This window comes from Oncorhynchus gorbuscha, unplaced genomic scaffold, assembly GCF_021184085.1.
Source record: "Oncorhynchus gorbuscha isolate QuinsamMale2020 ecotype Even-year unplaced genomic scaffold, OgorEven_v1.0 Un_scaffold_2268, whole genome shotgun sequence".
Taxonomy (NCBI): domain Eukaryota; kingdom Metazoa; phylum Chordata; class Actinopteri; order Salmoniformes; family Salmonidae; genus Oncorhynchus; species Oncorhynchus gorbuscha.
In genome coordinates, this window is record NW_025745107.1 from 37,501 (window position 1) to 54,164 (window position 16,664).

Genomic DNA, 16,664 nt, shown 5'->3' on the forward strand with positions numbered 1-16,664 from the left:
TCCTGGGCAACACACACTACCACAGTGGATTTGATCTGGGACCAGGCTAATACCACAGTAGATATGATCTGGGACCAGGCTAATACCACAGTAGGTCTGATCTGGGACCAGGCTAATACCACAGTGGATTTGATCTGGGACCAGGCTAATACCACAGTAGATATGATCTGGGACCAGGTTAATACCACAGTAGATATGATCTGGGACCAGGTTAATACCACAGTAGATATGATCTGGGACCAGGCTAATACCACAGTAGGTCTGATCTGGGACCAGGTTAATACCACAGTAGGTCTGATCTGGGACCAGGCTAATACCACAGTGGATTTGATCTGGGACCAGGCTAATACCACAGTAGATATGATCTGGGACCAGGTTAATACCACAGTGGATTTGATCTGGGACCAGGCTAATACCACAGTGGATTTGATCTGGGACCAGGTTAATACCACAGTGGATATGATCTGGGACCAGGTTAATACCACAGTAGATATGATCTGGGACCAGGTTAATACCACAGTGGATATGATCTGGGACCAGGTTAATACCACAGTAGATATGATCTGGGACCAGGCTAATACCATAGTGGATATGATCTGGGACCAGGTTAATACCACAGTAGCTATGATCTGGGACCAGGTTAATACCACAGTAGATATGATCTGGGACCAGGCTAATACCACAGTAGATATGATCTGGGACCAGGCTAATACCACAGTAGATATGATCTGGGACCAGGTTAATACCACAGTAGATATGATCTGGGACCAGGTTAATACCACAGTAGATATGATCTGGGACCAGGCTAATACCACAGTAGATATGATCTGGGACCAGGCTAATACCACAGTAGATATGATCTGGGACCAGGTTAATACCACAGTAGATATGATCTGGGACCAGGTTAATACCACAGTAGATATGATCTGGGACCAGGCTAATACCACAGTAGGTCTGATTTGGGACCAGGCTAATACCAAAGTAGGTCTGATCTGGGACCAGGTTAATACCACAGTAGGTCTGATTTGGGACCAGGCTAATACCACAGTAGGTCTGATCTGGGACCAGGCTAATACCACAGTAGATCTGATCTGGGACCAGGCTAATACCACAGTGGGTCTGATTTGGGACCAGGCTAATACCACTATAGATCTTATCTGGGACCAGGCTAATACCACAGTAGATCTGATCTGGGACCAGGCTAATACCACAGTAGATCTGATCTGGGACCAGGCTAATACCACAGTAGATCTGATCTGGGACCAGGCTAATACCACAGTAGATCTGCTCTAGAACAGCTCAAGGACACATGTAGCCTACATATCAATACATACACACAAGATATCTAGGTCAAATAGGGGAGAGGCGTTGTGCCGTGAGGTGTTGCTTTATCTGTTTTTTTAAAACCAGATTTGCTGTTTATTTGAGCAATATGATATTGTTAAGGGTTTCAGTGACTTCATTAGCTGTGGTTGCTGATGGGTATATGGTTGAATCATCAGCATACATGGACACCCATGCTTTGTTTAATGCCAGTGGCAGGTCATTGGTAAAAATAGAAAAGGGTAGAGGGCCTCGTGAGCTGCCCTGCGGGACACCACACATTACATGTTTGACATTAGAGAAGCTCCCATTAAATACAACCATTTGAGTTCTATTAGATAGATATCTCTGAATACACAATATGGCAGAGGTTGAAAAGCCATAACACATGTTTTTTTCAACAGCAGGTTATAGTCAATAATATCAAAGGCTGCACTGAAATCTAACAGTACAGGTCCTACAATCTTCTTATTATAAATTTCTCTATAAGCATGCTGAAAGTCTGTTGTTAATTTGTTTACAGAGAAATAGCATTGTATTTGGTCAAACACAATTTTTTTCCAACAGTTTGCCAAGAGCTGGCAGCAAGCTTATAGGTCTGCTGTTAGAACCAGTAAACGCCGCTTTACCAGATCTGACCTGGGACCAGGCTAATGCCACAGTAGAACTGACCTGGGACCAGGCTAATGCCACAGTAGATCTGACCTGGGACCAGGCTAATGCCACAGTAGATCTGACCTGGGACCAGGCTAATGCCACAGTAGATCTGACCTGGGACCAGGCTAATGCCACAGTAGAACTGACCTGGGACCAGGCTAATGCCACAGTAGATCTGACCTGGGACCAGGCTAATGCCACAGTAGAACTTCAAGCCACATGTGTGGGCTGAAGAAGATAATGATGATGAGGATTCTGAATTGGAATTCTGTAGTGCTAAAAGCTTTTTATATTGTAACAACAAGACTTTACTGTGATGGACAAGAGTAAATATATCTCCTGCGCTGGATTAAACAGAGGAAAGAGAGCTACCTACGTATGGGTCTGGTGGTAGCAGCTGGGGTGGTGGTGGTCAGTGGTACCGGGGTGGTGGGTAACTTCTTAGGTCTGAACTTGTAGTGGCCGATGAACCCATCTGCAGTCAAACTGAGGTCTGAGAGGAACTGGATCAGGAGCTGGTTACCTTCAGAGAATACTGGACTGAAGGGGGAGAGAGAGGAGAGAGAGAGAGAGAGAGAGAGAGAGAGAGAGAGAGAGAGAGAGAGAGAGAGAGAGAGAGAGATCACATAGGCTAATGAATACATTGTGCATAGGTTTATCAGTAAAATCAGGCATTTGTAGGTTTATAATCTATCCTGTTTTCCATCTATCCTGATTGGCTAGTCAGTTTTACACCCACCTACATGGGAATACTACCTCAATTACCTCAACGACCTCATACCCCTGCACATTGACTCAGTACTAGTACTCCTTGTATATAGTCTCATTACTACCTGGTACCCCTGCACATTGACTCAGTACTAGTACTCCTTGTATATAGTCTCATTACTACCTGGTACCCCTGCACATTGACTCAGTACTAGTACTCCTTGTATATAGTCTCATTACTACCTGGTACCCCTGCACATTGACTCAGTACTAGTACTCCTTGTATATAGTCTCATTACAACCTGATACCCCTGCACATTGACTCAGTACTGGTACACCTTGTATATAGTCCCATTACTACCTGGTACCCCTGCACATTGACTCAGTACTGGTACACCTTGTATATAGTCCCATTACTACCTGGTACCCCTGCACATTGACTCAGTACTGGTACACCTTGTATATAGTCTCATTACTACCTGGTACCCCTGCACATTGACTCAGTACTGGTACACCTTGTATATAGTCTCATTACTACCTGGTACCCCTGCACATTGACTCAGTACTGGTACTCCTTCTATATATCAAGATCAAAACGATAAGCGGTAGCTACATTAGCAAGATAAATGCATAGTATAAACAGTTGTGTGACGTACGCTGGGGGGCTATCGCCACAGTACTTCCCGATCCTCTTGGCATCGTTGACCTCTGCCCCGTTGAAAATGGCCACGTAGTCGTAGCGACAGTAGTTGTCTCTTTCCACATCGAACTTCTCAAACTTCACCTCAATGATCTGTGTTAGTGGACAGGTTACATAGAACCAAGGTTACATAGAACCCATGTTACATAGAACACGGGTTACATAGAACACGGGTTATATAGAACACGGGTTACATAGAACCCATGTTACATAGAACCCAGATTACATAGAACACGGGTTACATAGAACCCAGGTTACATAGAACACAGGTTACATAGAACACGGGTTACATAGAACCCATATTACATAGAACCCGGGTTACATAGAACACAGGTTACATAGAACACAGGTTACATAGAACACAGGTTATATAGAACACAGGTTACATAGAACCCAGGTTACATAGAACACAGGTTACATAGAACAGAGGTTATATAGAACCCAGGTTACATAGAACACGGGTTACATAGAACACGGGTTACATAGAACACGGGTTATATAGAACACAGGTTACATAGAACACGGGTTATATAGAACACAGGTTACATAGAACACAGGTTACATAGAACCCAGGTTACATAGAACACAGGTTATATAGAACACAGGTTACATAGAACCCAGGTTACATAGAACCCATGTTACATAGAACCCAGGTTACATAGAACCCAGGTTACATAGAACACGGGTTATATAGAACACAGGTTACATAGAACACAGGTTACATAGAACACAGGTTACATAGAACACGGGTTATATAGAACACAGGTTACATAGAACACATGTTACATAGAACCCAGGTTACATAGAACCCAGGTTACATAGAACACGGGTTACATAGAACCCAGGTTACATAGAACCCATGTTACATAGAACACAGGTTACATAGAACCCATGTTACATAGAACACAGGTTACATAGAACACAGGTTACAGGTTACATAGAACACAGGTTACATAGAACACTGGTTACATAGAACACATGTTACATAGAACACAGGTTACATAGAACACAGGTTACATAGAACCCAGGTTACATAGAACCCAGGTTACATAGAACACGGGTTACATAGAACACAGGTTACATAGAACCCAGGTTACATAGAACCCAGGTTACATAGAACACAGGTTACATAGAACCCAGGTTACATAGAACCCAGGTTACATAGAACACGGGTTACATAGAACACGGGTTACATAGAACCCAGGTTACATAGAACACATTACTTTCATCCGACATTCTAGAGGTGTATTACACTGTGCAGCACTAAACATGTGAAAACCTCAAACGATCTCAATCCCTCTCAATGGTGTCATTCGTCAAGTTGAACTGTGAGTAGTAGTAGTATTTGTTAGGATCCCCAATTAACTACTGCTGAGGCATCTGGTAGTAACACTCACCTGGTTCTTAGGAGCCACTATGTGCCATGAGCAGGTGACCCCAGCGGGGTAGTCCTTCTCAGGCCAGTTAGGGGTTTTAATTGACCCCAACGGTTTATCCAGATGACCTCCACAGTACTGGTCCCCTGATGGGTGCAAAGTCAAACCACAATGTTTAGTTATAGTCCCTGGCAGATAGTACTGCTTCACATGCTGTTACTTTAAAGAACTACTGAACATCGTTCTTTATTGTGCAAAATATCTCTTCCTCTTTAACGTCAAAGGACGGAATGTTGTGCATGAAATAATTCTATAATGAGACCTAGAATGTTCTAATCAGTAGGCTAACTCTCATCTCATGCTTCCTTTGTGATTTACGAGTAACTAAAAAAGACAGTTGTCTGTCTCTATGCCTTGGTCCCCTGCTGGAATGTGTTGTTAACAGGAAGTCTACCCGCTAGGCAAGCCATCACACATCGGAGAGAGAACACGTCAGCCTACCACACAAGCTGCTTTGGACTGGCAAAAGATCTGTGGATCTTTTTTTTTAAAAACACAGTTGGATCTCCTGTAACATGCAGCTTAGTGACTAACAGTGTTTCCACTACAGCTGAGCTCCCATACTCACTCATGGCTGGCAGACGACGGCGAGTGCAATTTGTCTGAGTAACTAAAATAGCCATTGAACCAATGGAAGAGGGCTGTGTGGTGCTTTTCAGTTTTAACTACTCCCAGGAACGGGGAGACAGACAGAGCAACCACAGTCCATCTGCTCCAGCGTCAGGTGTGTGAAGAACACCAGTCTATCTAAACTGACAGACCCAGAGACATTCTAGCTGTCAGCTACTGTAGGAGGTACGGAGACAAGAGAGAAGGTATACAACCAACCATTAAAATTCCACAAACTAATTCAGGGAGACGTCACCTGGTGAGAAGAGGACAGGACGGCGCTGACCCGTCTGCCTCTAGAGCTCTCCTCCGGGATAAACAAGCCGTGACAAATTCCTCGTCCTACTGTGAAATGTGTCGAGACGTTCCTGTTTTTCATTCACCTCGTCCTCGAGCAAGCTTTAAGTCAATAGGTCTCGTCTTAAACTACATAAGAAGTCTGAACTTTATCTTACCAAGTTCCACTGTTCCTTCCACTCACCTGCTATCCGTTGGGAGTGATTTATCAAGCTACAACTGCCTTTTTCGTTCTCAGATGTAAACAATTCCCCTCTCAGATATCTCCATCTGGGTATTGTATCATTACTAGGGGCAGCTAGAGGAGGTTAAGAGGCACGTTAATTAGCTTGTTAAAATGTGACCTTTGGCCCTAAACACACAAACACTCACTGACATCGGATGTCTTTACGATGTGTCACGATGTGTCAGAGAAGAGTCACGGCGAGGACTCAGCGTCTAAGGCTCCGCTGAACATGCTTGGGTAGAGGCTGGATACAGGTGACTACAGTGTTCCCTACACACTACCCCGAGGGCTACAACAGCTTAGAGATGGCACAGCCCCTCTTCAACCCACACAGTGGTTCCTGGCCCGGGAGGTAGCCTAGACAACCGGTGAGAATCTTAAATCTCAAGTTTAAATAGATCAAATCAAATTTATTTATATAGCCCTTCGTACATCAGCTGATATCTCAAAGTGCTGTACAGAAACCCAGCCTAAAGCCCCAAACAGCAAGCAATGCAGGTGTAGAAGCACGAATAGACTCCCCTATAGCATTCTAGATCTGTCTCCTGCCACTGTGCGCTTGAGTAAGACACGTAAAACCCTTAAAAACTAGTATGGTATTATTCTATTCTTCGTCTATATTCTATTCTGCTTACCTCTCTCGTGCGGCTCGGCAGCCGAGTACACCGCCAGGAAGCCACTCCCAGCCGTGTTGGCATCAGACACCATCTGAATTAGCATCTTGTTGCCGGTGGAGACCAAGGCGCCTGGCCTGAAGGTCCCACAGAAGCGGCCCAGCCTCTGGCCACTCGCATGGCCGCTGTACACATCTACGTAGTCATAGCGACACAGGTTGTCACTCTCCAGGTCAATGAAGCGGAAGGACAGGACCACCACTTTACCCTCAGGGACCTGAGACAACATACAATCACATACAGTATACAGTACAATCTATACAATCACATTCAGTATACAGTACAATCTATACAATCACATTCAGTATACAGTACAATCTATACAATCACATTCAGTATACAGTACAATCTATACAATCACATACAGTATACAGTACAATTTATACAATCACATTCAGTATACAGTACAATCTATACAATCACATTCAGTATACAGTACAATCTATACAATCACATACAGTATACAGTACAATTTATACAATCACATTCAGTATACAGTACAATCTATACAATCACATACAGTATACAGTACAATCTATACAATCACATACAGTATACAGTACAATCTATACAACCACATTCAGTATACAGTACAATCTATACAATCACATACAGTATACAGTACAATCTATACAATCACATTCAGTATACAGTACAATCTATACAATCACATTCAGTATACAGTACAATCTATACAATCACATTCAGTATACAGTACAATCTATACAATCACATTCAGTATACAGTACAATCTATACAATCACATACAGTATACAGTACAATTTATACAATCACATTCAGTATACAGTACAATCTATACAATCACATACAGTATACAGTACAATCTATACAATCACATACAGTATACAGTACAATCTATACAACCACATTCAGTATACAGTACAATCTATACAATCACATACAGTATACAGTACAATCTATACAATCACATTCAGTATACAGTACAATCTATACAATCACATACAGTATACAGTACAATTTATACAATCACATTCAGTATACAGTACAATCTATACAATCACATACAGTATACAGTACAATCTATACAATCACATACAGTATACAGTACAATCTATACAATCACATTCAGTATACAGTACAATCTATACAATCACATACAGTATACAGTACAATCTATTCAATATACAGTACAATTTATACAATCACATTCAGTATACAGTACAATTTATACAATCACATTCAGTATACAGTACAATCTATACAATCACATACAGTATACAGTACAATCTATACAATCACATACAGTATACAGTACAATCTATTCAATATACAGTACAATTTATACAATCACATTCAGTATACAGTACAATCTATACAATCACATACAGTATACAGTACAATCTATACAATCACATTCAGTATACAGTACAATCTTACAATATACAGTATAATACAATCTATTCAATATACAGTACAATTTATACAATCACATACAGTATACAGTACAATCTATACAATCACATACAGTATACAGTACAATCTATTCAATATACATAACAATTTATACAATCACATTCAGTATACAGTACAATTTATACAATCACATTCAGTATACAGTACAATCTATACAATCACATTCAGTATACAGTACAATCTATACAATCACATACAGTATACAGTACAATCTATACAATCACATACAGTATACAGTACAATCTATTCAATATACATAACAATTTATACAATCACATTCAGTATACAGTACAATTTATACAATCACATTCAGTATACAGTACAATCTATACAATCACATTCAGTATACAGTACAATCTATACAATCACATACAGTATACAGTACAATCTATACAATCACATTCAGTATACAGTACAATCTATACAATCACATACAGTATACAGTACAATCTATACAATCACATACAGTATACAGTACAATCTATTCAATATAAAGTACAATTTATACAATCACATTCAGTATACAGTACAATTTATACAATCACATTCAGTATACAGTACAATCTATACAATCACATACAGTATACAGTACAATCTATACAATCACATACAGTATACAGTACAATCTATTCAATATACATAACAATTTATACAATCACATTCAGTATACAGTACAATTTATACAATCACATTCAGTATACAGTACAATCTATACAATCACATACAGTATACAGTACAATCTATTCAATATACAGTAGAATCTATACAATCACATACAGTATACAGTAGAATCTATGCAATCACATACAGTATACAGTAGAATCTATACAATCACATACAGTATACAGTAGAATCTATACAATCACATACAGTATACAGTACAATTTATACAATCACATTCAGTATACAGTACAATCTATACAATCACATACAGTATACAGTACAATCTATTCAATATACAGTAGAATCTATACAATCACATACAGTATACAGTATAATCTATACAATCACATACAGTATACAGTAGAATCTATACAATCACATAAGGGGCCTATCTGACAACTCAATATGATAGGAAACAGATCTTCCTCTGATATGCAATGAATTAACCTATATGAAACTCTTCCCCTTTTAAAAACACCAAACTGCAATCAACAGTCCAATCATTCAAAGTCTAAATCTGGCAGGGATACACATGTTATTAACAAGTAAGAAACATACCGTTTTTCTTTAATTACAGGACTTTGCTGTTGTTGGTGATTATGTCCTTGGTTTACCATTCATTCCAGCCATGTGACCAGACTGCATGTTGAAAATACCAAGCAGGCAGCTCAACGTGCCTGAGGGGGTGCTGTAGCCACTAGCCAAATACCAGACTACCAATTACACAGTTAAGATTTGTGGATTGGTATACCATTGAAGTGTATTACAAGAATCATTTTAGTTCACTGATAATTGCTTCTCGTTCTGTCTGACATGGCGCTGGGAAAGTAATAGCCTTCAGTAGCTAATTAGGAACACACTAAGTTGATAACTGTTAAACAAGAATCATGTATTCACAGTAGGCTACAAGTATGCTTGGCTCACCGTGATTCTCCAAACACATTTGGTATTTGGGGGATACACCCCTGGATAACCCAGGCTCCCAACGACCCCAGAATCCTCCGTTATATTGCCTCCGCATGTAAACGTTGGTCTGGAAACATGAGAAAAAATATGTGTGACAACTTCTCATTCTAATACAAATGTCTTATCAGGGAATCTTTGAAAGGAGAAAAAAAACCTAGGCGTAAAGGTGTTGTTGGTGTTTATTATGGGATTTTCTCGGCAATGCGCCTGTGTGCGTCCTTATGCCTACAGCGCACACTGCAGATTCCTCCAAAAGAATAACTCCCGGGTGGTGATGATGATAAATGATGATGATGATTGATGCGGTTCCTTCAGCATTGTGCTGTAGACTAACGTATCATTGACAACTCGTGATAAGGCTTTGTACAGTAGGCTAGTGCTACACAGTTGTATTTCCTGACCAATAGCTTAACACAGAGCCCAAAAGAACTAGAGATTGTTAGATTAAAGTGAAGGGAAAATGTAACCTACCTCCGTCGTGACCCCAGTAGAGACTGCGCGCTGACCTCTGTCAAAGACAGGACACCCCAAGCGCAAACAATACTGCATATTCTCCACATTGTCGGGTGAACGGACCAGGCACCAGTTCGCCTGTTTTCGCTCCGTGGCATGAATGACATTCAGTGGCTCGAGCGGCGGGGAAAAGTACCCAGGGAAGTTCGTGGAGGGAGTTTCGCAGGCTGCAAGCTGGAACACAGACTGAATATAACAATTGTTCTGGTGGTAGGAGGGAGCAATCGGCAGGCAGCTGCCTTTTTCCAAAACCTGGGATCAAAGACGCACTGGAAGTATTGGGGTGGGAGGAGTATGGGAGAATGGAACTCTTGCTTTAATTTAATACCACACCTGGTATAATAACTTTACCTTCGATAGAATAATGTGAATATCCTTAGTGAAAGATTTGTCCAGGGAACAGAGTTCCACATGAACAAAATGTATGCACTTTGAAAATAGACTGTTTCTATGTGTTCTTCAGAATAACATGCGTTTAAACAAAAGTGAATAATTGAATACATCAATGCAAAATATGCCTAAACAACTAAAATAGTCTATAAGTATTTTTAATGTATTTTTTAGATAAGACTCTTACAGTAGGCTTTTTACACATGTTGTTATGTTAGAGCCTCATTTGAAAGTGGATTAAATGTTTTTTCCCCTCATCAATTTGACAAAGTAAAACAAATTTTAGAACATGTTGCTAAATTATTCAAATGAAAAACTGGAATATCACATTTACCCAAGTATTCAGACCCTTAACTCAGTACTTTGTTGAAAACCTTTGGCAGCGATTACAGCCTCAAGTCTTCTTGGGTATGATGCTACATGCTTGGCACTCCTGTATTTGGCTAGTTTCTCCCATTTTTCTCTGCAGATCCTCTCAAGCTCTGTCAGGTTGGATGGGGAGTGTCGTTGCACAGCTATTTTCAGGTCTCTCCAGAGATATTTATTCGGTTTCAAGCCCTGTCTCTGGTTGGGCCACTCAAGGACATTGAAAGACTTGTCCTGAAGCCACTCCTGCGTTGTCTTGGCTGTGTGCTTAGGGTCGTTGTCCTGATGGAAGGTGAACCTTGACCCCAATCTGAGGTCCTGAGCGCTCTGGAGCAGGTTATTACTTTGCTCCATTAATTTTTCCCTCGATCCTGACTAGTCTCCCAGTCCCTCCCCACAGCATGACGCTCCCACCAGTATGCAAACTCCAAGCGGGCTGTCATGTGCCTTTACTGAGGAGTGGCTTCAGTCTGTCCACTCTACCATAGAGGCCTGATTGGTGGAGTGCTGCAGAGATGGTTGTCCTTCTGGTAGGTTCTCCCATCTCCACAGAGGAACTCTGGAGCTCTGTCAGAGTGACCATTGGGTTCTTGGTCACCTCCCTGACAAACGCCCTTCTCCTTCAATTGCTCAATTTGGCTGGGAGGCAAGCACTAGGAAGAGTCTTGGTGGTTCCAAACTTCTTCCATTTAAGAATGCCGAAGGCCACTGTGTTCTTGAGAACCTTCAATGCTGCAGACATTTTTTGGTACCCTTCCCCAGGAGCTAGGAGCTCTACGGACAATTCCTTTGACCTCATGGCTTGGTTTTTGCTCTGACATGCACTGTCAACTGTGGGAACTTATATAGACAGGTGTGTGCCTTTCCAAATCATGTCCAGTCAATTGAATTTTCAACAGTTGCACACGAATCAAGTTGTAGAAACATCTCAAGGATGATCAATGGAATCAGGATGTACCTGAGCTCCATTTTGAGTCTCATAGCACAGGGTCTGAATACTTGTGTAAATAAGGTATTTCTGTTTTATAATTTTAATACATTTGTGCAAAAAAAATTAAAACCTGTTTTTGAATTGTGATTATGGGGGGTGTGTGTAGATTTTTTATTTAAAAAGAATCCATTTTAGAATAAGTCTGTAGTGGAATAAAATGTGGGAAAAGTGAAGGAGTCTGAACACTTTCTGAATGCCCTGTATGTTACAGTATTTACAGTACATATTACAAAATGTGCCCTTATGCACCATACGAACATTACACCATATGTATCCTCTATACCAGAGGAAGGTCCTAAAAAAGCATCTCAAAATTGAAGGCCCAAAAAAGCCTCTAAAAAATTGAAGGCCCTAAAAATTGCCAGAATCCACCCAAGTCTTTGTCTGTTCTCTCTGCTACCGCATGGCAAGCGGTACCAGAGCATCAATTCTGGGACCAAAATGCTCCTGATGCCATAAATAAGACTGCTGAATAGTTATTAATCAAATGGGTACCTGGACTTTCTGCTTTCACCCTACCTACATGTAAAATATATATATAATATATGTACATATTACCTCATTCAATCATCCCAACTACACTACATGACCAAAAGTATGTGGACACCTGCTCGTCAAACATCTCATTCCAAATTCATTAATATGGAGTCGTTCCCCCCCTTGGCTACTATAACAGCCTCCTCTCTTCTGGAAAGGCTTTCCACTAGATGTTGCAACATTGCTGCAGGGACTTGATTCCATTCAGCCACAAGAGCCCTAGTGTGGTCGGGCACTGATGTTGGGCGATTAGGCCTGGCTCGCAGTCGGTGTTCATATTCATCCCAAAGGTGTTTGATGGGTTTGAGATCAGGGCTCTGTGCAGGCCAGTCAAGTTGTTCCACACCAATCTCGACAAACCATTTCTGTATGGACCTCGGGGGCATTGTCATGCTGAAACAGGAAAGGGCCTTACCCAAACTGTTGCCACAAAGTTGGAAGCACAGAATCGTCTAGAATGTTATTGTATGCCGTAGCGTTAAGCTTTCCCTTCACTGGAAGTAAGGGGCCTAGCCCAAACCATGAAAAATAGCCCCAGACCATTATTCCTCCACCAAATTTTACAGTTGGCACAATGCATTGGGACAGGTAGCGTTTTCCTGGCATCCACCAAATCTACATTTGTCTGCTGGACTGCCAGAATGTGAAGCGTGATTCATCACTCCAGAGAAAGAGTTTCCACTGCTCCAGAGTCCAATGGCGGCGAGGTTTATGCCACACCATCCGGCGCTTGTCATTGCACATGGTGATCTTAGGCTTGTATGCGGCTGCTCGGCCATGGAAATCCATTTCATGAATCTCCCAGCAAACACAGTTGCTTCCAGAGGCAGTTTGGAACTCAGTAGTGGGTGTTGCAACCGAGGACAGACCATTTTTACATGCTACGTTTTACAGCACTCGGCGGCCCCGTTCTATGAGCTTGTGCGGCCTACCACTTCACAGCTGAGCCGTTGTTTCTCCTAGATGTTTCCAATTCACAATAACATAATTTACAGTTGACCGGGGCAGCTCTAGCAGGACAGAAAGCTGATGAACTGACGTGTTGGAAAGGTGGCATCCTATGAACGTCACTGAGCCCTTCAGTAAGGCCTTTCTACTGTCAATGTTTGTCTATGGAGATTGCATGGCCGTGCGCTCGATGTATATATCTGTCAGCAACGGTTGTGGCTGGAATAGCCGAATCCATATCCCAGGTACTCCTCATATATAGACTGTATACCAGTGGTGTAAAGTACTTAAGCTCAAATACTTTAAAGTACTATTTAAGTAGTTTTGGGGGGTATCTGTACAATACTTTACTATTTATTTTTTTGCCAAATTTTACTTCACTACATTCCTAAAGAAAATAATGTACTTTTTACTCCATAGATTTTCCTTGACACCCAAAAGTATTCAATACATTTGTGGTGTATTTCCCAGTTCATGGACACTCTTACTGACAGTTATGGCTGCGTTGTGTGATTTATTGTTGTCTCTACCTTCTTGCCCTTTGTGCTGTTGTCTGTGCCCAATAATGTTTGTACCATGATTTGTGCTACAACCATGTTGTGTTGCTGCAATGTTGTTTTTATGTTGTGTTGCTACCAGTATGCTGTTCCTACATGCTTCAAGAGGGCCACCATTGTTCCTGCTCCCAAGAAAGCTAAGGTAACTGAGCTAAACAACTACCGCCCCGTAGCACTCACTTCCGTCATCATGAAGTGCTTTGAGAGACTAGTCAAGGACCATATCACCTCCACCCTACCTGACACCCTAGACCCACTCCAATTTGCTTACCGCCCAAATAGGTCCACAGACGATGCAATCTCAACCACACTGCACACTGCCCTAACCCACCTGGACAAGAGGAATACCTATGTGAGAATGCTGTTCATCGACTACAGCTCAGCATTCAACACCATAGTACCCTCCAAGCTCGTCATCAAGCTCGAGACCCTGGGTCTCGACCCCGCCCTGTGCAACTGGGTACTGAACTTCCTGACGGGCCGCCCCCAGGTGTTGAGGGTAGGCAACAACATCTCCTCCCCGCTGATCCTCAACATGGGGGCCCCACAAGGGTGCGTTCTGAGCTCTCTCCTGTACTCCCTGTTCACCCACGACTGCGTGGCCACGCACGCCTCCAACTCAATCATCAAGTTTGCGGACGACACAACAGTGGTAGGCTTGATTACCAACAACGACGAGACGGCCTACAGGGAGGAGGTGAGGGCCCTCGGAGTGTGGTGTCAGGAAAATAACCTCACACTCAACGTCAACAAAACTAAGGAGATGATTGTGGACTTCAGGAAACAGCAGAGGGAACACCCCCTTATCCATATCGATGGAACAGTAGTGGAGAGGGTAGCAAGTTTTAAGTTCCTCGGCATACACATCACAGACAAACTGAATTGGTCCACTCACACTGACAGCGTTGTGAAGAAGGCGCAGCAGCGCCTCTTCAACCTCAGGAGGCTGAAGAAATTTGGCTTGTCACCAAAAGCACTCACAAACTTCTACAGATGCACAATCGAGAGCATCCTGGCGGGCTGTATCACCGCCTGGTACGGCAACTGCTCCGCCCTCAACCGTAAGGCTCTCCAGAGGGTAGTGAGGTCTGCACAACGCATCACCGGGGGCAAACTACCTGCCCTCCAGGACACCTACACCACCCGATGTTACAGGAAGGCCATAAAGATCATCAAGGACATCAACCACCCGAACCACTGCCTGTTCACCCCGCTATCATCCAGAAGGCGAGGTCAGTACAGGTGCATCAAAGCTGGGACCGAGAGACTGAAAAACAGCTTCTATCTCAAGGCCATCAGACTGTTAAACAGCCACCACTAACATTGAGTGGCTGCTGCCAACACACTGTCATTGACACTGACCCAACTCCAGCCACTTTAATAATGGGAATTGATGGGAAATGATGTAAATATATCACTAGCCACTTTAAACAATGCTACCTCATATAATGTTACTTACCCTACATTATTAATCTCATATGCATACGTATATACTGTACTCTACATCATCGACTGCATCCTTATGTAATACATGTATCACTAGCCACTTTAACTATGCCACTTTGTTTACTTTGTCTACACACTCATCTCATATGTATATACTGTACTCGATACCATCTACTGTATGCTGCTCTGTACCATCACTCATTCATATATCCTTATGTACATATTCTTTATCCCCTTACACTGTGTATAAGACAGTAGTTTTGGAATTGTTAGTTAGATTACTTGTTGGTTATCACTGCATTGTCGGAACTAGAAGCACAAGCATTTCGCTACACTCGCATTAACATCTGCTAACCATGTGTATGTGACAAATAAAATTTGATTTGATTTGATTTGATGCTGTGTTGTGTTACTACCACGTTGTTGTCATGTTGTGTTGCTACCATGCTGTGTTGTCATGTGTTGCTGCCTTGCTATGTTGTTGGCTTCGGTCTCTCTTTATGTAGTGTTGTGTTTTGGTAGGCCGTCATAGTAAATAAGAATTTGTTCTTAACTGACTTGCCTAGTTAAATAAAGGTTAAATAAAAATAAATAAAAGAAGCATTTTGACAGGAAAATGGTCCAATTCACACACTTATCAAGTGAACATCCCTGGTCATCCCTACTCCTTCTGATCTGTTATTGTTTTTTTAAACCTGACGTTAACCCTAACCCTAAACCTAACCTTAACCCTAAACCTAACATTAACCCTAACCCTAACCCTAACCTTAACCCTAAACCTAACCCTAAAATGAACCCTAGCTCCTAACCCTAAAACGAACCCTAGCTCCTAACCCTAAAACGAACCCCAATCTTTAATGTAATTCTAACTCTAATTCTCACAACACTAAACCCCTAGATAAAAGTTGGTCAAATTTGAGATATTTTAACACGTACACACGCACACACACAGAGAGGTTTGACTATAAATGGCTCCATCTGGTGTAGCAAATGAAGCATCGCTTCTCAAATACACGTTTTCAGGTTGTCTGAATGTGTGATTTTGGCTTGAAAAGCCATCAGGTCGTCAATAGACAAGTTGAGTAATGCAATTTAAACCGTGATGAATAAAATACTGAGCTATCATACTTGAGTAAAAGTAAAGATACCTTAATAGAAAATTACTAAAGTAAAGGTGAAGGTCACCAAGTAAAATACTACTT

The 16,664-nt window shown here is 41.8% G+C and overlaps 1 protein-coding gene across 1 annotated transcript in view; it reads right to left on the reverse strand.

Annotated features, from left to right (window-relative positions):
* LOC124017482 (procollagen C-endopeptidase enhancer 2-like) overlaps positions 1-10,482 on the reverse strand; it is a 26,333-nt gene extending 15,851 nt beyond the window's left edge. The window contains exons 1-6 of the mRNA XM_046332694.1: positions 10,186-10,482; positions 9,673-9,781; positions 6,592-6,847; positions 4,786-4,910; positions 3,345-3,481; positions 2,357-2,520 (exon numbers count right to left, since the gene is read on the reverse strand). Coding sequence (XP_046188650.1) covers positions 2,357-2,520; positions 3,345-3,481; positions 4,786-4,910; positions 6,592-6,847; positions 9,673-9,781; positions 10,186-10,334 — 940 coding nt within the window. The 5' untranslated portion in view covers positions 10,335-10,482. The remainder of the gene's footprint in view (positions 1-2,356; positions 2,521-3,344; positions 3,482-4,785; positions 4,911-6,591; positions 6,848-9,672; positions 9,782-10,185) is intronic.
* Between the last annotated feature and the right edge of the window lie 6,182 nt (positions 10,483-16,664).